Source organism: Typopeltis vanoorti, chromosome 13, assembly GCF_054136105.1.
Source record: "Typopeltis vanoorti isolate ZY-2024b chromosome 13, IOZ_Tvanoo_1.0, whole genome shotgun sequence".
NCBI classification, from domain to species: Eukaryota; Metazoa; Arthropoda; class Arachnida; order Uropygi; family Thelyphonidae; genus Typopeltis; species Typopeltis vanoorti.
The window spans coordinates 6,847,984-6,864,004 of record NC_143561.1 but is presented as its reverse complement, the minus strand read 5'-3'; the positions used below and the strand labels follow the sequence as shown (position 1 = coordinate 6,864,004).

The following is a 16,021-nucleotide window of genomic DNA, read 5'->3' as shown; positions in this document are numbered from 1 at the left end:
AACAAATAAAATAATATTAAATTACATACACTTACCCTTTAAAAATGTATTTTTCTGTTTAAATTTGTTTAACTATAAATTTACAATTCACACTTTACTTCGGTGACTCACTAGACACAGAGGTAAACTAACCAGTCACTGTTCACAATCAGAAAAAGATGACCCAAAAACAGGAACACGTGCTTTATTTCTGTAATAAAACACATATTCTATGGCTACCCCGCCGTGGGCCGAAACAGGCCAACCCATAATAAAATTTTAAGAGAGACAAAGCGTCCTGCGTGTGAGATTACATATCTCAAACAATTTTATGATTATAATTTGTGACGGGGTGTTTCCGGGGGTAGCTCCCACCCCTGCAGACGCCTATGACCGTGTGATTGCATTTTTATCGATGTATAAAAGTTTTGAGATGGTATAGCACATCAGAACTCTTCTTAATTGGTCCAGTGCAATTAATTGCAGGATAACTTTGAATACTTCTGCTGTGGGGAAACAATCGGTTTGTTTTAGGATTTATTAGAAAACAACAATGAAGGAGAATGCTATATTTGGTTGGTATATTTGAAATACTCAAATATGAAAATATGTGAACCATCATTTATAAGACGTGAGAATAGGAAAGAATGTGTGTGAGTAGAAACACTTTAATTAATGGTACAAGAATTATTAATAATTATTATTTGTGATATGTGTGTCCTATAAGTTGCTGGGTAGAGCGAATATCACGGTCCTATAAAGTCTGAACATCATCCAATTCCTGACATGTATCCTCAATAGGTGTACTGCACGTGAATTTATGATGGCATAATTAAAAAAAAAAAAAAAAAAAAACTTATGATTAGAGAGAGAGTATTGCAGGAATAAATATGGTTTGATGGAGCAGCAAATCATCTCGTAAAATTTGTTGCACATGTTATGTGTATTTCTCTGGCTTATGTATATTTCGCTCCGTTTTCCAAAAATTTTGTTTACTGAGACTCTCCGATCATTATCAGAATTATGCACACTTTTGGGAATCCTACATTCATTAGTTGTTTGTTTTTTATTATTATTATTTTTTAGTATCAGCGGTTCTTCTGTTCTTATCAATCTCACATATGCTGGTATTTGGTTGTAGATCAGTGTCTTATAATACACAGAATATTCAGGAATAGATATTTTTTACTGTCTGTTGTTTCTGAAGACTAGAACAAAAATGTCTCTATATACGTTAAAAAACTTTGCAAAGTTGTTTGTAATACAGACTTCGGATACAGGAAGCGCTCAACTCATGACAAGTGACAACGTTCAGTTGGATTGGTTGACACAGTAACCAATCACAGACGCTAGGTGAGCTCAAAATGTTAGCTCACCTAGCCATGCCTTCTCAGCGGTTTAAAAATACTAGAAAGTTCATAATTTGACCCGCTGCACCCTCTTTACATCTTTTTGAAGGGTTCAAAAGTATATGCATTTTGAAAGCATGCCCAGGCTATTAGCACGAATCGAACAGTGCGCTCTTCTTGAAGCATTAGTATATTGTGTTCAATTTTAAGTCTGCAAACAATTGGGGGACCTTTAACGTGAATAAATGCAAAAATATAATATCGGTGACGCTGATATTTCGTGGATGAGCACCACACACCTTGCACACCCGAAATATTCGCCTCTGATATATATATATATATATATATATATATATATATATATATATATGTTACTACATATAATAAAGTAAAAACAAAACATAACAATTAATATTAAACATGAATTTCATTAACATTTAAAAATAACATAGAAGGTGGGAGAAACTCAAACAGAAAAAGCAGAAATTTGGAAATATTTTATTTAATGCCACAGGTGTGCTTGCCATAAAACACAGGAGGATTCATTTTTATTCTTAGGAATAAACAGTTTTACTTATTACTGCTATTCTTTTGGAAGACAAATGAAAATGCCCCTGTATAGTAATAAATATCTTCTCCCAAACAGACATCATACTGCGAAGAAAAACAAGTTGTTTTATTGTACCACACTAAATACAGTAATGACACAATTTAGGTATATTTGTAGATACAAATAGTGTAAATTGTTAAAATTGAATCAAAATATTCAAATTAGCATGCCATGGATATTTAAAACTTTAAAAATGCACCCACTCAATGCAAAAGAGACAAAAAATACCATCAAGCAAGTTTCCTCTTGAAGAGAAATGTGTGATGTGACACCACCAGCATGAGCGTGTTAATTCCATGACAGCTGTGAGATACACTTGGTTATATTTCATTTTTAAAAAAAATGTTGGTTGCAACCCACTAAACTGATTTCACAGCCCACTAGTAGATCATGATCCACAGTTAAATAACACTGAGCTATGTCATCTTATTTTCAGTGCACTGAGTTGTGAAAATTCATCCTCAGTATTGTATACTGAAAAGTTTCTTCATTGTGATTCATGCCTTTTACACAATTTTTTGTAAGTACTAAATAAACAACTGATCAAATGAGTACTCAAATATAATTGACAAGAAAACTGTTGGAAGAATAATGCAAGCAAGATGGAAGTGTAGCAATGAAGAACTCAACATCACCAGAGTTAAAGATCGGTACTATCGACGTAAGAAGCCTGAATAGCAAAGAAATGGAGCTAGCTGAGGAATTAGATAAGTACCAGATCGACATAATAGGGGTGACTGAAACAAAAAAGACCAAAACTGGTGAGATCTTTCTGAGCAATAAATACAAAATGTTATATTCAGGCAATGACAATCAAGGAAAAGAAGGAGTAGCCATAGTATTCAACACAAAATACAAGGCTAATCTTCTTGAATGGCAGTCAGTCTCAAGTACAGTAATGTGGGCAAATATCAGAATGGGGAACTGGACAATGAGACTTATTTGTGCCTATGGTCCCACAGAAGGTTCTACTAAGGTGAAGTGGAGGAGTTTTTTGAGGCTTTAGAAAAAGCAACTGACACAATGAAAAATGAAAAGTTGGTCCTTGTTGGGGATCTAAATACTAGAGTAGGAAATGATTGTGAGACAAACAAAAATATTTTGGGAAAATTTGGAGAAAAGAGCAAAGCTAATAGTAATGGCAAATATCTGTTGGATTTCTGCTCAGGACATGGACTGGTTATTACTAACACCATGTTCCAACATAAAAATGTGTACAAATTCACATGGAGAGAAGAGGCTAGGAATAAGAAAAGTCTCATTGACTATGTTATTGTTGATAGTGATGTTTTCTCCCTGGTGCAAGACACCAGAGTGTACAGAGGATTTGAAATTGGAAGTGATCACTATTTAGTCTTGAGCAGGATAAAATTGAATTTCATATTGAAAGATATAACATGTAAGAAAGTTTTAAAGCGAATAAAAGTTGAGCAGCTCTGAGATGTGAACTGTACACTAAAATACACAAAGATTATTGAAGAAAAAATGAAAGAGTTTGAGAACTGGAATCAAACCTTGGAGATTCAGTGGCAAACTCTGAAGAAAACATTGATTGATTCTGCCAGAGAGGCATGTGGTGAGGTTGTCTGTAAGGATAAAAAAATCAGAACTCCCTGGTGGACACAGGAAGTTAAAGAGGCAGTGAAGGAAAAGAAGAAAGTATATCAAAAGTTCCTGTCAAATAAGTCAGCTTGTGCCCTTAGAGAATATAAAGACAAATGCAAGAATGCTAAACACTGGGTAAAACTAGCTAAACAAAAGTCATGGGAGGGCTTTGGCAAGAATATAGAAAATAAATATCAAGAAGGTGGCAAAATATTCTGGAGGTTGTTGAAGAAGCTTAGGAATGGAGGAAAGAGTGCTGTAAAAGGAATTAGAGATGATAAAGGTGACATGAAAATGGGAGAAAAAGACATCCTTGAAGTATGGAGTAATTACTATGAAAAACTGCTAAATAAAACAAGCAGTGATGACAGCACAGTGGTAAAAAACACTCAACAGGCATGCAGTCAGGAATACATATCCATACTTGAAGTAGAAAAAGCCATCAAAGGCTTGAAATGTGGAAAGGCAGCTGGAGTAAATGATATTTGACCAGAAATGCTGAAGTATGGTGGTATAAGAGTCTTACAGTGGCTGCACCGCATAGTTCAGAAAGCCTGGACAGAGGGACGAATTCCCGATGATTGGAGTAGAGCTCTCATAGTACCCATATATAAAAAGGGAAATAAAACTGCATGTGAGAATTACAGAGGTATTTCCCAACTGAGTGTTCCTGGCAAGATCTATGCAAGTATACTTGAGAAACGGTTGAGAAGAATTGTTGAAAAAAAGCTTGGTGAAGAACAAGCTGGATTCAGGCCAAATAGAGGCTGTCAGGATTAGATCTTCACTTTACGACAAATAGTTGAGAAATCATGGGAATATAACAAAGATCTGTATTTAAGTTTTGTCGATTGGGAAAAAGCATATGACAAGGTGCCAAGAGAGAAACTATTCAATACGCTGCAGTTATATGGTGTCAATGTGGCATTATATCAAGCAATACTTAGTCTTTATTTGAGTTGTAAGTCAGCAGTTAGAATTGAAGGAAGTACAGGAAGATGGTTTAATGTTAAATCTGGTGTGAGACAATGATGTACATTATCCCCTCTGTTATTCTTTATCTATATGGATCACATTATGAAGGAAAGTGGTATTAAACATGATATCAAAATTGGAGATGTTAATGTCAGCTCTTTGCTTTATGCAGACGATGTCATACTTCTAAATAAATCTGCTACAAGTCTGCAAGATTCTCTGACTAAATTGAATAGCTGTTGTAATAGATATGGTATGAAGGTCAGCAATAAAAAGACAAAGACAATGAAAATAGGCAGAATCATTGAAAATGTAAACTGTGTTGTGAATGGAGAACCTGTGGAACAAGTAAAACATTTCAGCTATTTAGGCATGATTTTTACTGAAGATGGTAAATTAAATATAGAAATAGACAACAGAATCAGCAAAGCTGGTATGGTGGGAAGTCAATTGAATAAATTCATATGGAATAAGAGAGAAATTAGTCGGAACACTAAATTAGCTGTATACAAGATAGTGTTCAAACCAGTTTTAACTTATGGATCTGAGAGCTGGGTCAGAAGTAAAACACTTGACCAAAGACTAGAGATCACAGATATGAGAGTCCTGAGAAAGATTATCGGCAGAACCGATGGCATCAATGGCAATATCATATTAAAAACGAGGATATTAGGAAAGAACTTGACATTGTCAGCATCCAGGAATGGGTTAGCAGAGCTAATCTCAGGTGGTATGGTCACTTAAACAGAATGGGCAAGGAAAGATTAGCAAAACAAATGTTCTCTGCCAATTTGGCAGCAAAACGACCCAGAGGAAGACCAAGATATAGGTGGATTGATACAGTACAAAGTGCTTTAGACGATAGAAATATAAGATCTGATAATGTTGGAGTCTTGACCAGTAACAGACTGATTTGGAGGAAAATTGTAGATAGGAAATTAACAATGGTGTAATTTTTTTCATGTAGTACTATCATATCCTGTACACCTCTTGAGGGTACATGGCAGGAATTTGATGATGATGATGATGAACTGAAGATAACTGAATAAACTTCAAATGTAGCCTGCATTTAAGTCTAATACTGCCACTAGTAATTCTCTCTGTCTCTCGCTATCATGTTCTGCATGTGGAGTAAGGTGTTCATCCAGTTATTTAGGTCCATCATTACCACATCCATCCTTCTTGATTACAGTCTTCTTGCAGGTGTTACTTGTTAAATATATTTTTAAACCCTGTTTGATCAGTTGGTCAGCTGCTTACTTTGACAAATGATAAAATGTTCACTCTTTTGTATCATCATCATCAAATTCCTGCCATGTACTCTCAAAGGGTGTACAGGATATGATAGCACTACATGAAAAATTTACATCATTACTAACTTCCTATCTACAATTTTCCTCCAAATCAGTCTGTTACTTCTCAAGACTCCAACATTATCAGCTCTTATATTTCTATCGTCTAAGGCACTTTGTACCGTATCAATCCAAATATATCTTGGTCTTCCTCAGGGTCGTTTTTCCTGCCAACCTGACAGACAACACTTGTTTTGCTAATATTTTCTCGCCGATTCTGTTTAAGTGACCATACCACTTGAGATTGCTAACTCATTCCTGGATGCTGACAATGTCAAGTTCTTTCCTAATATCCTCGTTTTTAATATGATATTGCCATTAATCGCAACTTTTCATGCCTCTAATCTTTCTCAGGACTCATATCTGCGGTCTCTAGTCTTTGGTCAAGTGTTTTACTTCTGACCCAGCTCTCAGATCCATAAGTTAAAACTGGTTTTGAACACCGTCTTGTATACAGCTAATTTAGTGGTCCGACTAATTTCTCTCTTATTCCATATGAATTTATTCGATTGACTTCCCACCATACCAGCTTTGCTGATTCTGTTGTCTATTTCTATATTTAATTTACCATCTTCAGTAAAAATCGTGTCTAAGTAGCTGAAATGTTTTACTTGTTCCACAGGTTCTCCATTCACAACACAGTTGACATTTTCAACGATTCTGCCTATTTTCATTGTCTTTGTCTTTTTATTGCTGACCTTCATACCATATCTATTACAACAGCTATTCAATTTAGTCAGAGAATCTTGCAGACTTGTAGCGGATTTATTTAGAAGTATAACATCATCCGCATAAAGCAAAGAGCTGACATTAACATCTCCAATTTTGATATCAGGTTTAATACCACTTTCCTTCATAATGTGATCCATATAGATAATGAATAACAGTGGGGATAATGTATATCCTTGTCTCAAGCCAGATTTAACATTAAACCATCTTCCTGTACTTCCTTCAATCGTAACTGCTGATTTACAACTCAAATTATGACTAAGTATTGCTTGATATAATGCACCATTGACTCCATATAACTGTAGCATATTGAATAGCTTCTCTTTTGGCACCTTGTCATATGCCTTTTCCAGATCGACAAAACTTAAATATAAATCTTTGTCATATTCCCATGATTTTTCAACTATTTGTCATAAAGTGTAAATCTGATCCTGACAGCCTCTATTAGGCCTGAATCCAGCTGTTCTTCACCAAGCTTTTCTTCCACAATTTTCTTCTCAACCGTTTCTCACGTATACTTGCATAAATTTTGCCAGGAACACTCATTAGGGAAATGCGTCTGTAATTCTCACATTCAGTTTTATTTCCCTTTTTATAGATGGGTACTATGAGAGCTCTACTCCAATCATCGGGAATTCGTCCCTCTCTCTAGGTTTTCTGAACTATGCAGTGCAGCCACTCTAAGACTTTTATACCACCATACGTGATCCGGTAAAATCTAAAATTCCATTAACAGTTGTCCACCGTTTCTCTTCAAAAATTATCTTTTTCGTAGAAACAGATATTCCCATGTTTCGATGATTTCTTACCCAATTTTTCATTTGTACTTCTAATTCTGGCCATTTTTCTAGGTGCAAATGGAATATTTTCTGGTGTTTACATAGCAGTTTTAATTGTTCCTCTTGTTTTCACTCACGAACCGTTTTTTTCTGTTGGTGGTGGACCAAAATGTCTTTCTGCTGCTCTGTTTCCATATTGTTTTGCATAATTTATCACATTTTATTTATAACTCATGTTATATGAAAGTCTTTTTTGTTTTACTCTCATTTTTTCTAATTTTAAGATAAAATTTTATCGACTTATAAAATATAATTCAAATGAACCTTACAAAAGCACATATGTTTACACACTAATGACTATTGATGCTCTAAATCGGTGATTCACCCACATGCAGCTACATAACTTAGGTACCTTCCTTCAGTGGCATACTTACTAATTTTATTAACATATTGTGCCAGTAACTGAACTTCGCTAACAGCTTCGGTACAGTGTTAAGATTCGTATTTTAATGTTATCTTCAGACCATAAGACGCACCCCAATTTATTTAAGTCGATTTTTCTATGTAAAAAGGTGTATCTTATGGGTTCAAAAAATATAGTATATATACTGTATTCTTACACTAAATTAAGCTAGAGAACAGAAAATGTTATTAAGAAAATCATAAAGAAGAAAAAATACATTTACTGTAAACGTATTTTATCAATAAATACAGTTCTGTATTTATCGATACTATAAGTTTGACTAAGTTTACAAGATGAATCATCTGTCTGTTAGTACCTACATCAATAATATCTTATATGATACAAAACACTGTAGATGTTATACATATTACTAACACTAGACATCAAAAATGAAAAGAAATTCATATTTATTTACAGGTATAATGATTCATGCATTGATAACAAAGAAGAAGCAATATGATTGCTTTATGGTGGCCTAGCTTTACACTAATGAATAAATCATTATAAATTTTTTTATTTTATGCAGTTATGATTCTATACTGCACCTTTTCGTTTGTTTACATTTCTCTTGACTGTGAACCATAATGTACGGTCTGTAAGTATTTGTGTGCATAAGTTTTGATAAATTTTAACTTTTTATAATAGATTTGTATATATTTTATGGTAGTAAATGATAAAATAGACTAGTATATCTATATATTTTATGTATTCATGACATACATAACTTTTTCGATATTTTCAGGCTACGTGGTGGCTCATCTGAGGGTTTTTTTTTTTTTTTTTTTTTTTTTTTTTAATTGTTGCAACTATCCAAAAAATTTCCAATATATTTATTGAAAAAAAAATCTGCTTATAAGTGGACTCGTGTTGTTCACGGGTCAACTCTATACATCTTTTTAATATGACTTCATATATATATTGCAGGTATTAACCATTGGGAACTGAAGGAAAGGCATTTCCTTTATGCAAAATGACAGCTTTTAAACTTAATTTTGAGTCATTATTGTTTATATATTATATATATTAAATTCTGCTCACTGTATATTGACATTTATATTACACACATACAGTTTATATTAAAGGTTATTTACAATAACCAGAATTATTAATAAATTTGTTTATCACCTTGTATATGATTTAGTCATCGGTGCATAGGTTTCTAAAGTTGGTTATGTGCAGATGATTTTTACCTGTTTTAAAGTTCATAAATTATTATTTCTGAATTGGCCTTAATGTGATAATATGCTAGTTATTGTCTCCTTTTGGAAATTTCTTAATTAAATATATCTGATTTTAATTAACTTTTTTTGAACAATTTTGTCTTGAAATTTTTTAAACTTGCTTGAACATTTTTTTTTTATTTATAGGCACAGTATCGCTCTCAGTTTTGTGCAGCAACAGACACTGCATGGAAAATGGGACTGAAGGCACCACCTGATCCTGATTTGGAATCCAAACTTGAATTAGAACAACAAAAAGCTGAGAGCGATTCTTGTCCATATACAGACCGTGAAACCGATTTGTGTACTACAGCTAACTCTGGAAAAAGAAAGAAAAGTCGATGGGATAGTTGAATAGTGTGATTTCATCTGAAATATAACAGACTGATATGCTGTAAGATTATCATGTTTATCCACATTGTTCACTCCTTTCTGGGCATTGTTCCATTATGTATGCATTTTTGTGTATTGGATCAATCATCTTATACAAGAAGACAACTTTAAAGAATACTTTTGTTTACACATTAACTTTATGTGACTTTCCTTGAGAAAGTGTGTGGGAATGATAAATTCACTTCCTATGTAAAGTAAAATATACATTTTTTTAACTTCTTGAATGTTATTTAAGAGTATGTTGCAGTTGATATATTTGGCAATCATTTTATTCACATTAGGTAAAACAAAAAGAACCGTTATTTAATTTTATGTCACTGTTCCTTGAGAAATAGAAACTTTCCAAGTCATCCTTTATGTACAAAAATTGCTTTTATTAGGGTGATAGAAATGTGTGTCTTTAAGAAGACAAAGTAAAAAATCCATATCACAATTTTTTAAATTCCTCATTTGTACGCATCTTCTTTTGTGTTGGTTGTTAAAGATGAAGAACTTTAAAAAATTGGAAATTTGTTATATAGGAGTATGTTCTATAACATTTAGATATGAATAGTCATGATGATTCTTATTGTGCAGTGATTTTTGTTAATATTGTATAGCCCAATTTAATTACATTGTATAAAAGAAACAACGTTACCAGCTTGTCTGTTTATATAAAATGAGAATCGTACTTCTGCATCTAGAAGTTCTTATTTTTTAAAATAAGTAACACTGTTATTACTGCTTAGTATACTTATATTTTTTTCCCTCTTCATTTATGCTTCTATGTGGTTTCAGGTTAAAATACTATTTTATTTTCCTTGCACTCAGTTGGTATAGACATCAAAAAATGTATACATCACTGAAATATCAGTGAGATATAATGCATTTAAGAAATGCATGCTTCACCAAATGCTTGATAACAAATTTATTTTCACATCATGATTCAAGCAATTTAGAACTTATCTAACTTGTATTCTATATTGGTTGAAACTACGTGTATTGTAATGGTACAACATAATATCATGCTTTCTGGGACTTTGCCTATTTTATAGAATGCTTCCACTGTTTTTTATCAGCTACTAGAACAAAACCTTAAAAGAACAGACGATTTTTTTTTACATCAGTGTTTCTCATGGTGATATGAAAACTAACGATAAGAAAATTCTGAATATCCAGAGTAATTACTTTGAATTATTAAATGAGATAAATTGATAGAACAGTAGTAAAAATGCCTAGCAGGAATGCAACTAAAACTACATTATTATTATCTGTCACCTCAAGGGAGGCCATGGTTCACTCACACCAGCTCTCATACCTTCTCTTCACTGGATACCCATTGGATATACTCATTACTTCAACAAGCAAATTGTTCCACCCACTCACTCACTGTCTTATGAGGAAGAAATCCAGCTCTCATCTTCCATAATAATGAAATATTTCATCAGTTGATAACCTATAACACCCTTTCAGAAGCTTATAAATCTCTATCATCTCACTCCTCTTTCTCCTGTGTACCAGTGTCTGCAGTTCACATACTCTCAATCTTTCCTTGTAATCTACATTCCATAATCCTGATATCATCTTTGTTACTCTTCTTTTCACCATGTCCACAGCTTCTTTATCCCCTCTCAACCCAAGTAACCAAATCTGCACACTATAGTTAGTACAGTACAGTCTTATCAAGGCATTGTAAAGAAGCAAAATCATTTCCTTATCCTTACATGTCGATGTTCATTTCAATATCACAATTTTCCTCTGAGTTATTTTTGGAATGTAATAATTAAACTTCAGTTTCCTATCCACCATAACTCTCCAAGATCTTGTAACATAATCCCACCAATATAATGTGTACTTGAAAATCTCATCATGCCGAAGAGTATAACTTATGCCTACTAGCATTGAATTGACAGCCATTATCATTTTCCCACTATTCCAGCTTATTCAAAGTATTTTGTAAGCACTGTATATCAGTAGTATCCCCTGATTACTCTGCCTATCTTTGCATCACCAGCAAACAAACGAGCATCTCCTGATAGTTCCTTCCAAGTATAATTAATGTATATTAATTGAACAACAGTTGTCCAAGGACTGATCCCTTGGATACACCACTGTCATCTTAAATCTGGTAGATTTGCATCTACCATATACCACTTTCTAATACTCTGTCAGCCACTTGTGATTTTATATTCCAATCCCATATTCTCCAATTTATTATTATTAAGAGAGACCTCCAGGGAGGCCACATACTACACACACCAGCTATCATACTCATTCTGGAATTCATTCTCACTGCTTGCAACGGCCTTTGGTGTGGTATCCATTCCCTGTATGCAATTCATCCAAAACATTTTTATAAAATATGAGCAGATCGCTAAAACCCTGTTTAATAAACCCATGCTGTTCTTTGCAGAGCTATTGTTATATCTCCATTTTGTTATATTTTGTACTTTATATTATTCTTATACTGTTATCTTATTTTTCTTATATATTCAAATAAACCGTTTATTCTTTACCAAATTTCCTTCCCCTTTGTTCTAAGCAGTCTTATTGGCCTCCCTACAGTTTAATCACACAACATTCTGTTCACCCGATAAGCATTAACAAAATTTATATTTTTACTGTGCCAGCTAATACCTAGGATAGACAGGACTCTTACCCAGGATAGCTCTCTCAGAATGATACATGATGATTAGACTGAAATAAACTTTATACCTCCGTTCATTTATCTCTTTCTTACAGTCGTGGCTCGCTTTAATCATTCATACACTTGGGTTTATCCCGCTAAGTTTGTTAATATTTTATGAGCGGCTGTTTGAATTCATACGACAAAAACAGGTCAGGCAGGTACTTGAAAGAAACAATTTAATAAGCTTGAGGAATTATACAAGTATACATTATAGACATATTATCAGAAGTATTCTCAAATGAAGTCATAGGGTCAAAACTAATTACACTAAACACACAAACAAATTTGTATAGACCACTAATATAAGCATTTTCAACATTAATTCTTAGGCACTTGCCATTCCTTCTTCTCAAACGTGGTCATTAATCAACTTACTTTATACATTACTATTAGCTCATACAGAGATACACTCGGCCTCGTAGAGCAAACAAATCTTAAATAATTGGGCCTGGGCCAAATAATAGACAATTCTTATAGTTCCATAATATTAGTTCATCTTATATATTTTCTTAGAGGATCACACTCTTCTATGACTGGAATTCACAATACAAAAGTCTACCTTACCGTCTCTGATTTGATACTTTGTCCTTCTTCGTGCCTTGTCTGGTCATCAAGGCCTTCTAGCTTAGCTTCTTATTTGGTTATCTTCGATCGGACTATACGAATGGAATCTCAGCGGGAAAGATGGGAGGTGGCATGGGAACATTGCCTGAAACGGACGGCTCTGTTTGGTTCCTCCGTCGCATGATAACGCACAGCTATCCTAGTCCAAGGAAATAGCTTGGCCCATTCCAAACGCTCCGACAGATGAACCAATGCCTTCCACGGCCAGCTAGGGATTTCTCCGACGGCGAACTGGACCTATGTCCGAGAGAGGTCAGGAACCCAAAAAAAGCCCAGAATGGGGTTTGCATGGCCTTTTTGTTATCTTTTCTCCTCTCGGTATTTCTCGGCCGTCGCGATGCCCACCAACATGGTCACGTGGATTTACGTCATTCTGTTCAGCTCCCTCTATTTCGTCGCACGTGCATTTGTTTCTCTCTTCCTGGAAAGCGCTTTAGTTTCTCTTTCCAGTAACTACCTTCCCTCCTTTTGCATGGATAACACAGGACGGTTAAAGGTGACCCTTGAACTCTGGCTCACAGACTTTGCTACTTTAGTACATGAAACGGGGTTTTTAAGTAGATTTAACAGCTTACATTGATTTCTATATCAGGCCCACACGCATTACAGATTATCTCTTACAAGCATTTTATATAGTTTTATACAATTCCTTGTTCTTAAATTGATTTGCATTCACAAAGTTATCTTTTTATTCTATTGCAAACATTCCACATTCTCTGCTTAAGTTAAAGTTGTGACCTGAATAATGTTGTGACAGGACACAACATAGGTCTCCCCTTTCTTAGAAAATTTTTACACCTGAAAATTTCTTTTATACTTTCCTACTTCCTGTTTTCTAATATCTTTCCCCTGATGTTTTTTTTTTTTTTTTTTTTTTTTTTTTTTTTTATCGTTTTGTTTGAATGAGGTACTCTTTGTAGCTTTCTTGACTTTCTTATTCTCGGGGTTTTTATGATCATGAGTTCTTTGCTCCCTTTTCTTTCCTTCATGTCTGGTACTCCATTTTCGTTTGAGGTAATTTGATGAAGTGCGTTCCTCATCCTTACTGTTTTCTACCCTAGACTTCATTCTTCTCTCTTTTTTACACTCGGAGGCGACCCCTCGGCAGAGAGTGCTATTTTGTCCACTTGATTAGAGGATTCCGGCCTTCCAAAATAATGCCTTGTGAAGTGGAGGCATCGGATCCTGTCAAATTCTTTGGCATGAAAGTGGCTAGGTTCACTTCTTATCCCCTTTTTTTCTTCCTTCCTTCTACTTAGACTGACTTTTGAGATTTTAGGTTGTATCTTGTCCATTCCTAGTATCCCTGAATCGATAGAGATATCCTGGGATTTCCTTTTTTCAGAGAAGATATGATTTACTTGAGGACTTTTCTCTGCAGACATTGCGTGCTCCTTTTGGCATGTGCACATTATCTCACCGGAAGGTTTGCCTCTATTGGTGGGCCTTGGTCTTAGATTATATCTGGATTGTGTGGAATCATCTGATCCATTCACACTGCTGTGTGCTTCTCTCCTCAATGTTGGAGTTTGGGTGTTCAGGCCAGCCTTCCTTTCATTTTTTTTGTGGTGATTATATCTATCTGGCCAGATAGTAGGAGTGTGATCCTCTTCTTCCTTGGGATGAACATCAACAATGTTCCTACCCTTGATGGGCTTTGTGTTATTCCTCTCCCTCTTTTGATGAATATTTCCACTTCCCTTTCCGTAGACACTCCAGTGAGTCACCTTGACACACCAGTCTATCAGATCTGGTCCTATAAAGTTTTAATCGGTTTGAGTGGACTATTAGGGTTCTTGCTCTTTTGGATCTTTCCATGATCTTCACGGTCACAGGGGATAATTTTTCTAGGATCTCATAAGGGCCTGCAGCACTTCTCCGAAATTTGCCTCCTTTTTTGTTTATGGATCCTTGTTCTAGTAGGACAAGATTTCCTGGATTCAAGTCTTTGAACTTTCTTAACTTGTTCGCATAGTTTCTAGCCTGTTGGATTGTGTGGAATCATCTGATCTATTCACACTGCTGTGTGCTTCTCTCCTCAATATTGGAGATGTTTGGGTGTTCAGGCCAGCCTTCCTTTCGTTTTTCCTCACTAGAGCTGATTTCGAACAGTCCTCACTAGAGCTGACCACCATTTCATAAGCCATCTTATTCTCACCAATTAAGTTCAAATAATCGTCGATATCCGGGAAACCTGAATCCATTCTGGAATCTCTGAAATCACTTGGGAAACTGGGCTCAAACCCATAAAGGACCACAGCAGGGGCCTCCTTAATTGCTGTGTGCAAGGCTGTCCTGCATGCAAACAAAGTGTGTCCCAGATAGGTATCCCAATTCGAGATGCGATCATTTGCTAGCTTCGAGAGGGCGAGCTTCAATGTTCTGTTCATTCGTTCACACATCCCATTACCTTGGGGATGATAAGGGGTGGTGAACAGCTTCTTTATTTTCAGCAGCTTGCATAGCTAAAGCATGACCTCAGCAGTAAAGTTGGAACCTCGATCGGAGAGGAGAGTTTCAGGTGTCCCATATCTAGAAATGATGATTTTAAAGAATTTTTCTGCCACAGTCCGAGCAGATTGATCTTTGATTGCCACAGCCTCTGGATATCTTGAGAACATATCTATAATTACTAGTATATACCTGTTTCCCTTCCTGGTGACAGGAAGAGGACTCATGATGTCCATAGCTATGGCTTGATAGGGGCGCCTGGGGATTGGGATCGACTGCAAGGGGGCCTTGCCCAACACACTGGACTTTTTCTGGCACAAATGACAAGAGGCCACGTATGTCTCAACATCCCTCCTCATTCCTTTCCAAAGGTATCTGTCACGAATTCTGTTCCATGTTCTAAACACCCCTTGATGACCTGCCAGATCAGCATCATGAAAAGTGTGGAGCACCCAGGGAATCATGGCAGCTGGAACAACAATTTTATCTTTCCATTTTCCTGTAACATTGTGTTTGGAAAGCAGGAGACCATCCTGGTCAATGTGCAGGGAGTGATCGAATGAGTCTGTGTCAAGGGATTTCTCTCTCTTTAATATTCTCTCATACACCTTTCCCCATATTGGATCCTTCTTCTGTTCTCTTACTATGTGGTGCTTCTCCCATATCTGATGCTCAAGGGGGATGACTTTGTTCTTGTCTAATATATTTACTCTTAACACAGAGGAAAAGGCATTATTCCTTGAACCCTCAGTATCTTTAAGGTCCGAGCCCAATGATCTAGATAGATAATCTGCAACCATGTTTGTTGATCCAGGAATATATTC

The 16,021-nt window shown here is 35.3% G+C and overlaps 1 protein-coding gene across 1 annotated transcript in view; it reads left to right on the top strand.

The window, feature by feature from the left end:
• The window catches only part of LOC150099911 (ATP-dependent RNA helicase DDX42-like), a 110,678-nt gene extending 100,546 nt beyond the window's left edge, over positions 1 to 10,132 (top strand). The window contains exon 7 of the mRNA XM_090403172.1: positions 9,209 to 10,132. Coding sequence (XP_090259298.1) covers positions 9,209 to 9,415 — 207 coding nt within the window. The 3' untranslated portion in view covers positions 9,416 to 10,132. The remainder of the gene's footprint in view (positions 1 to 9,208) is intronic.
• Positions 10,133 to 16,021: the final 5,889 nt, after the last annotated feature.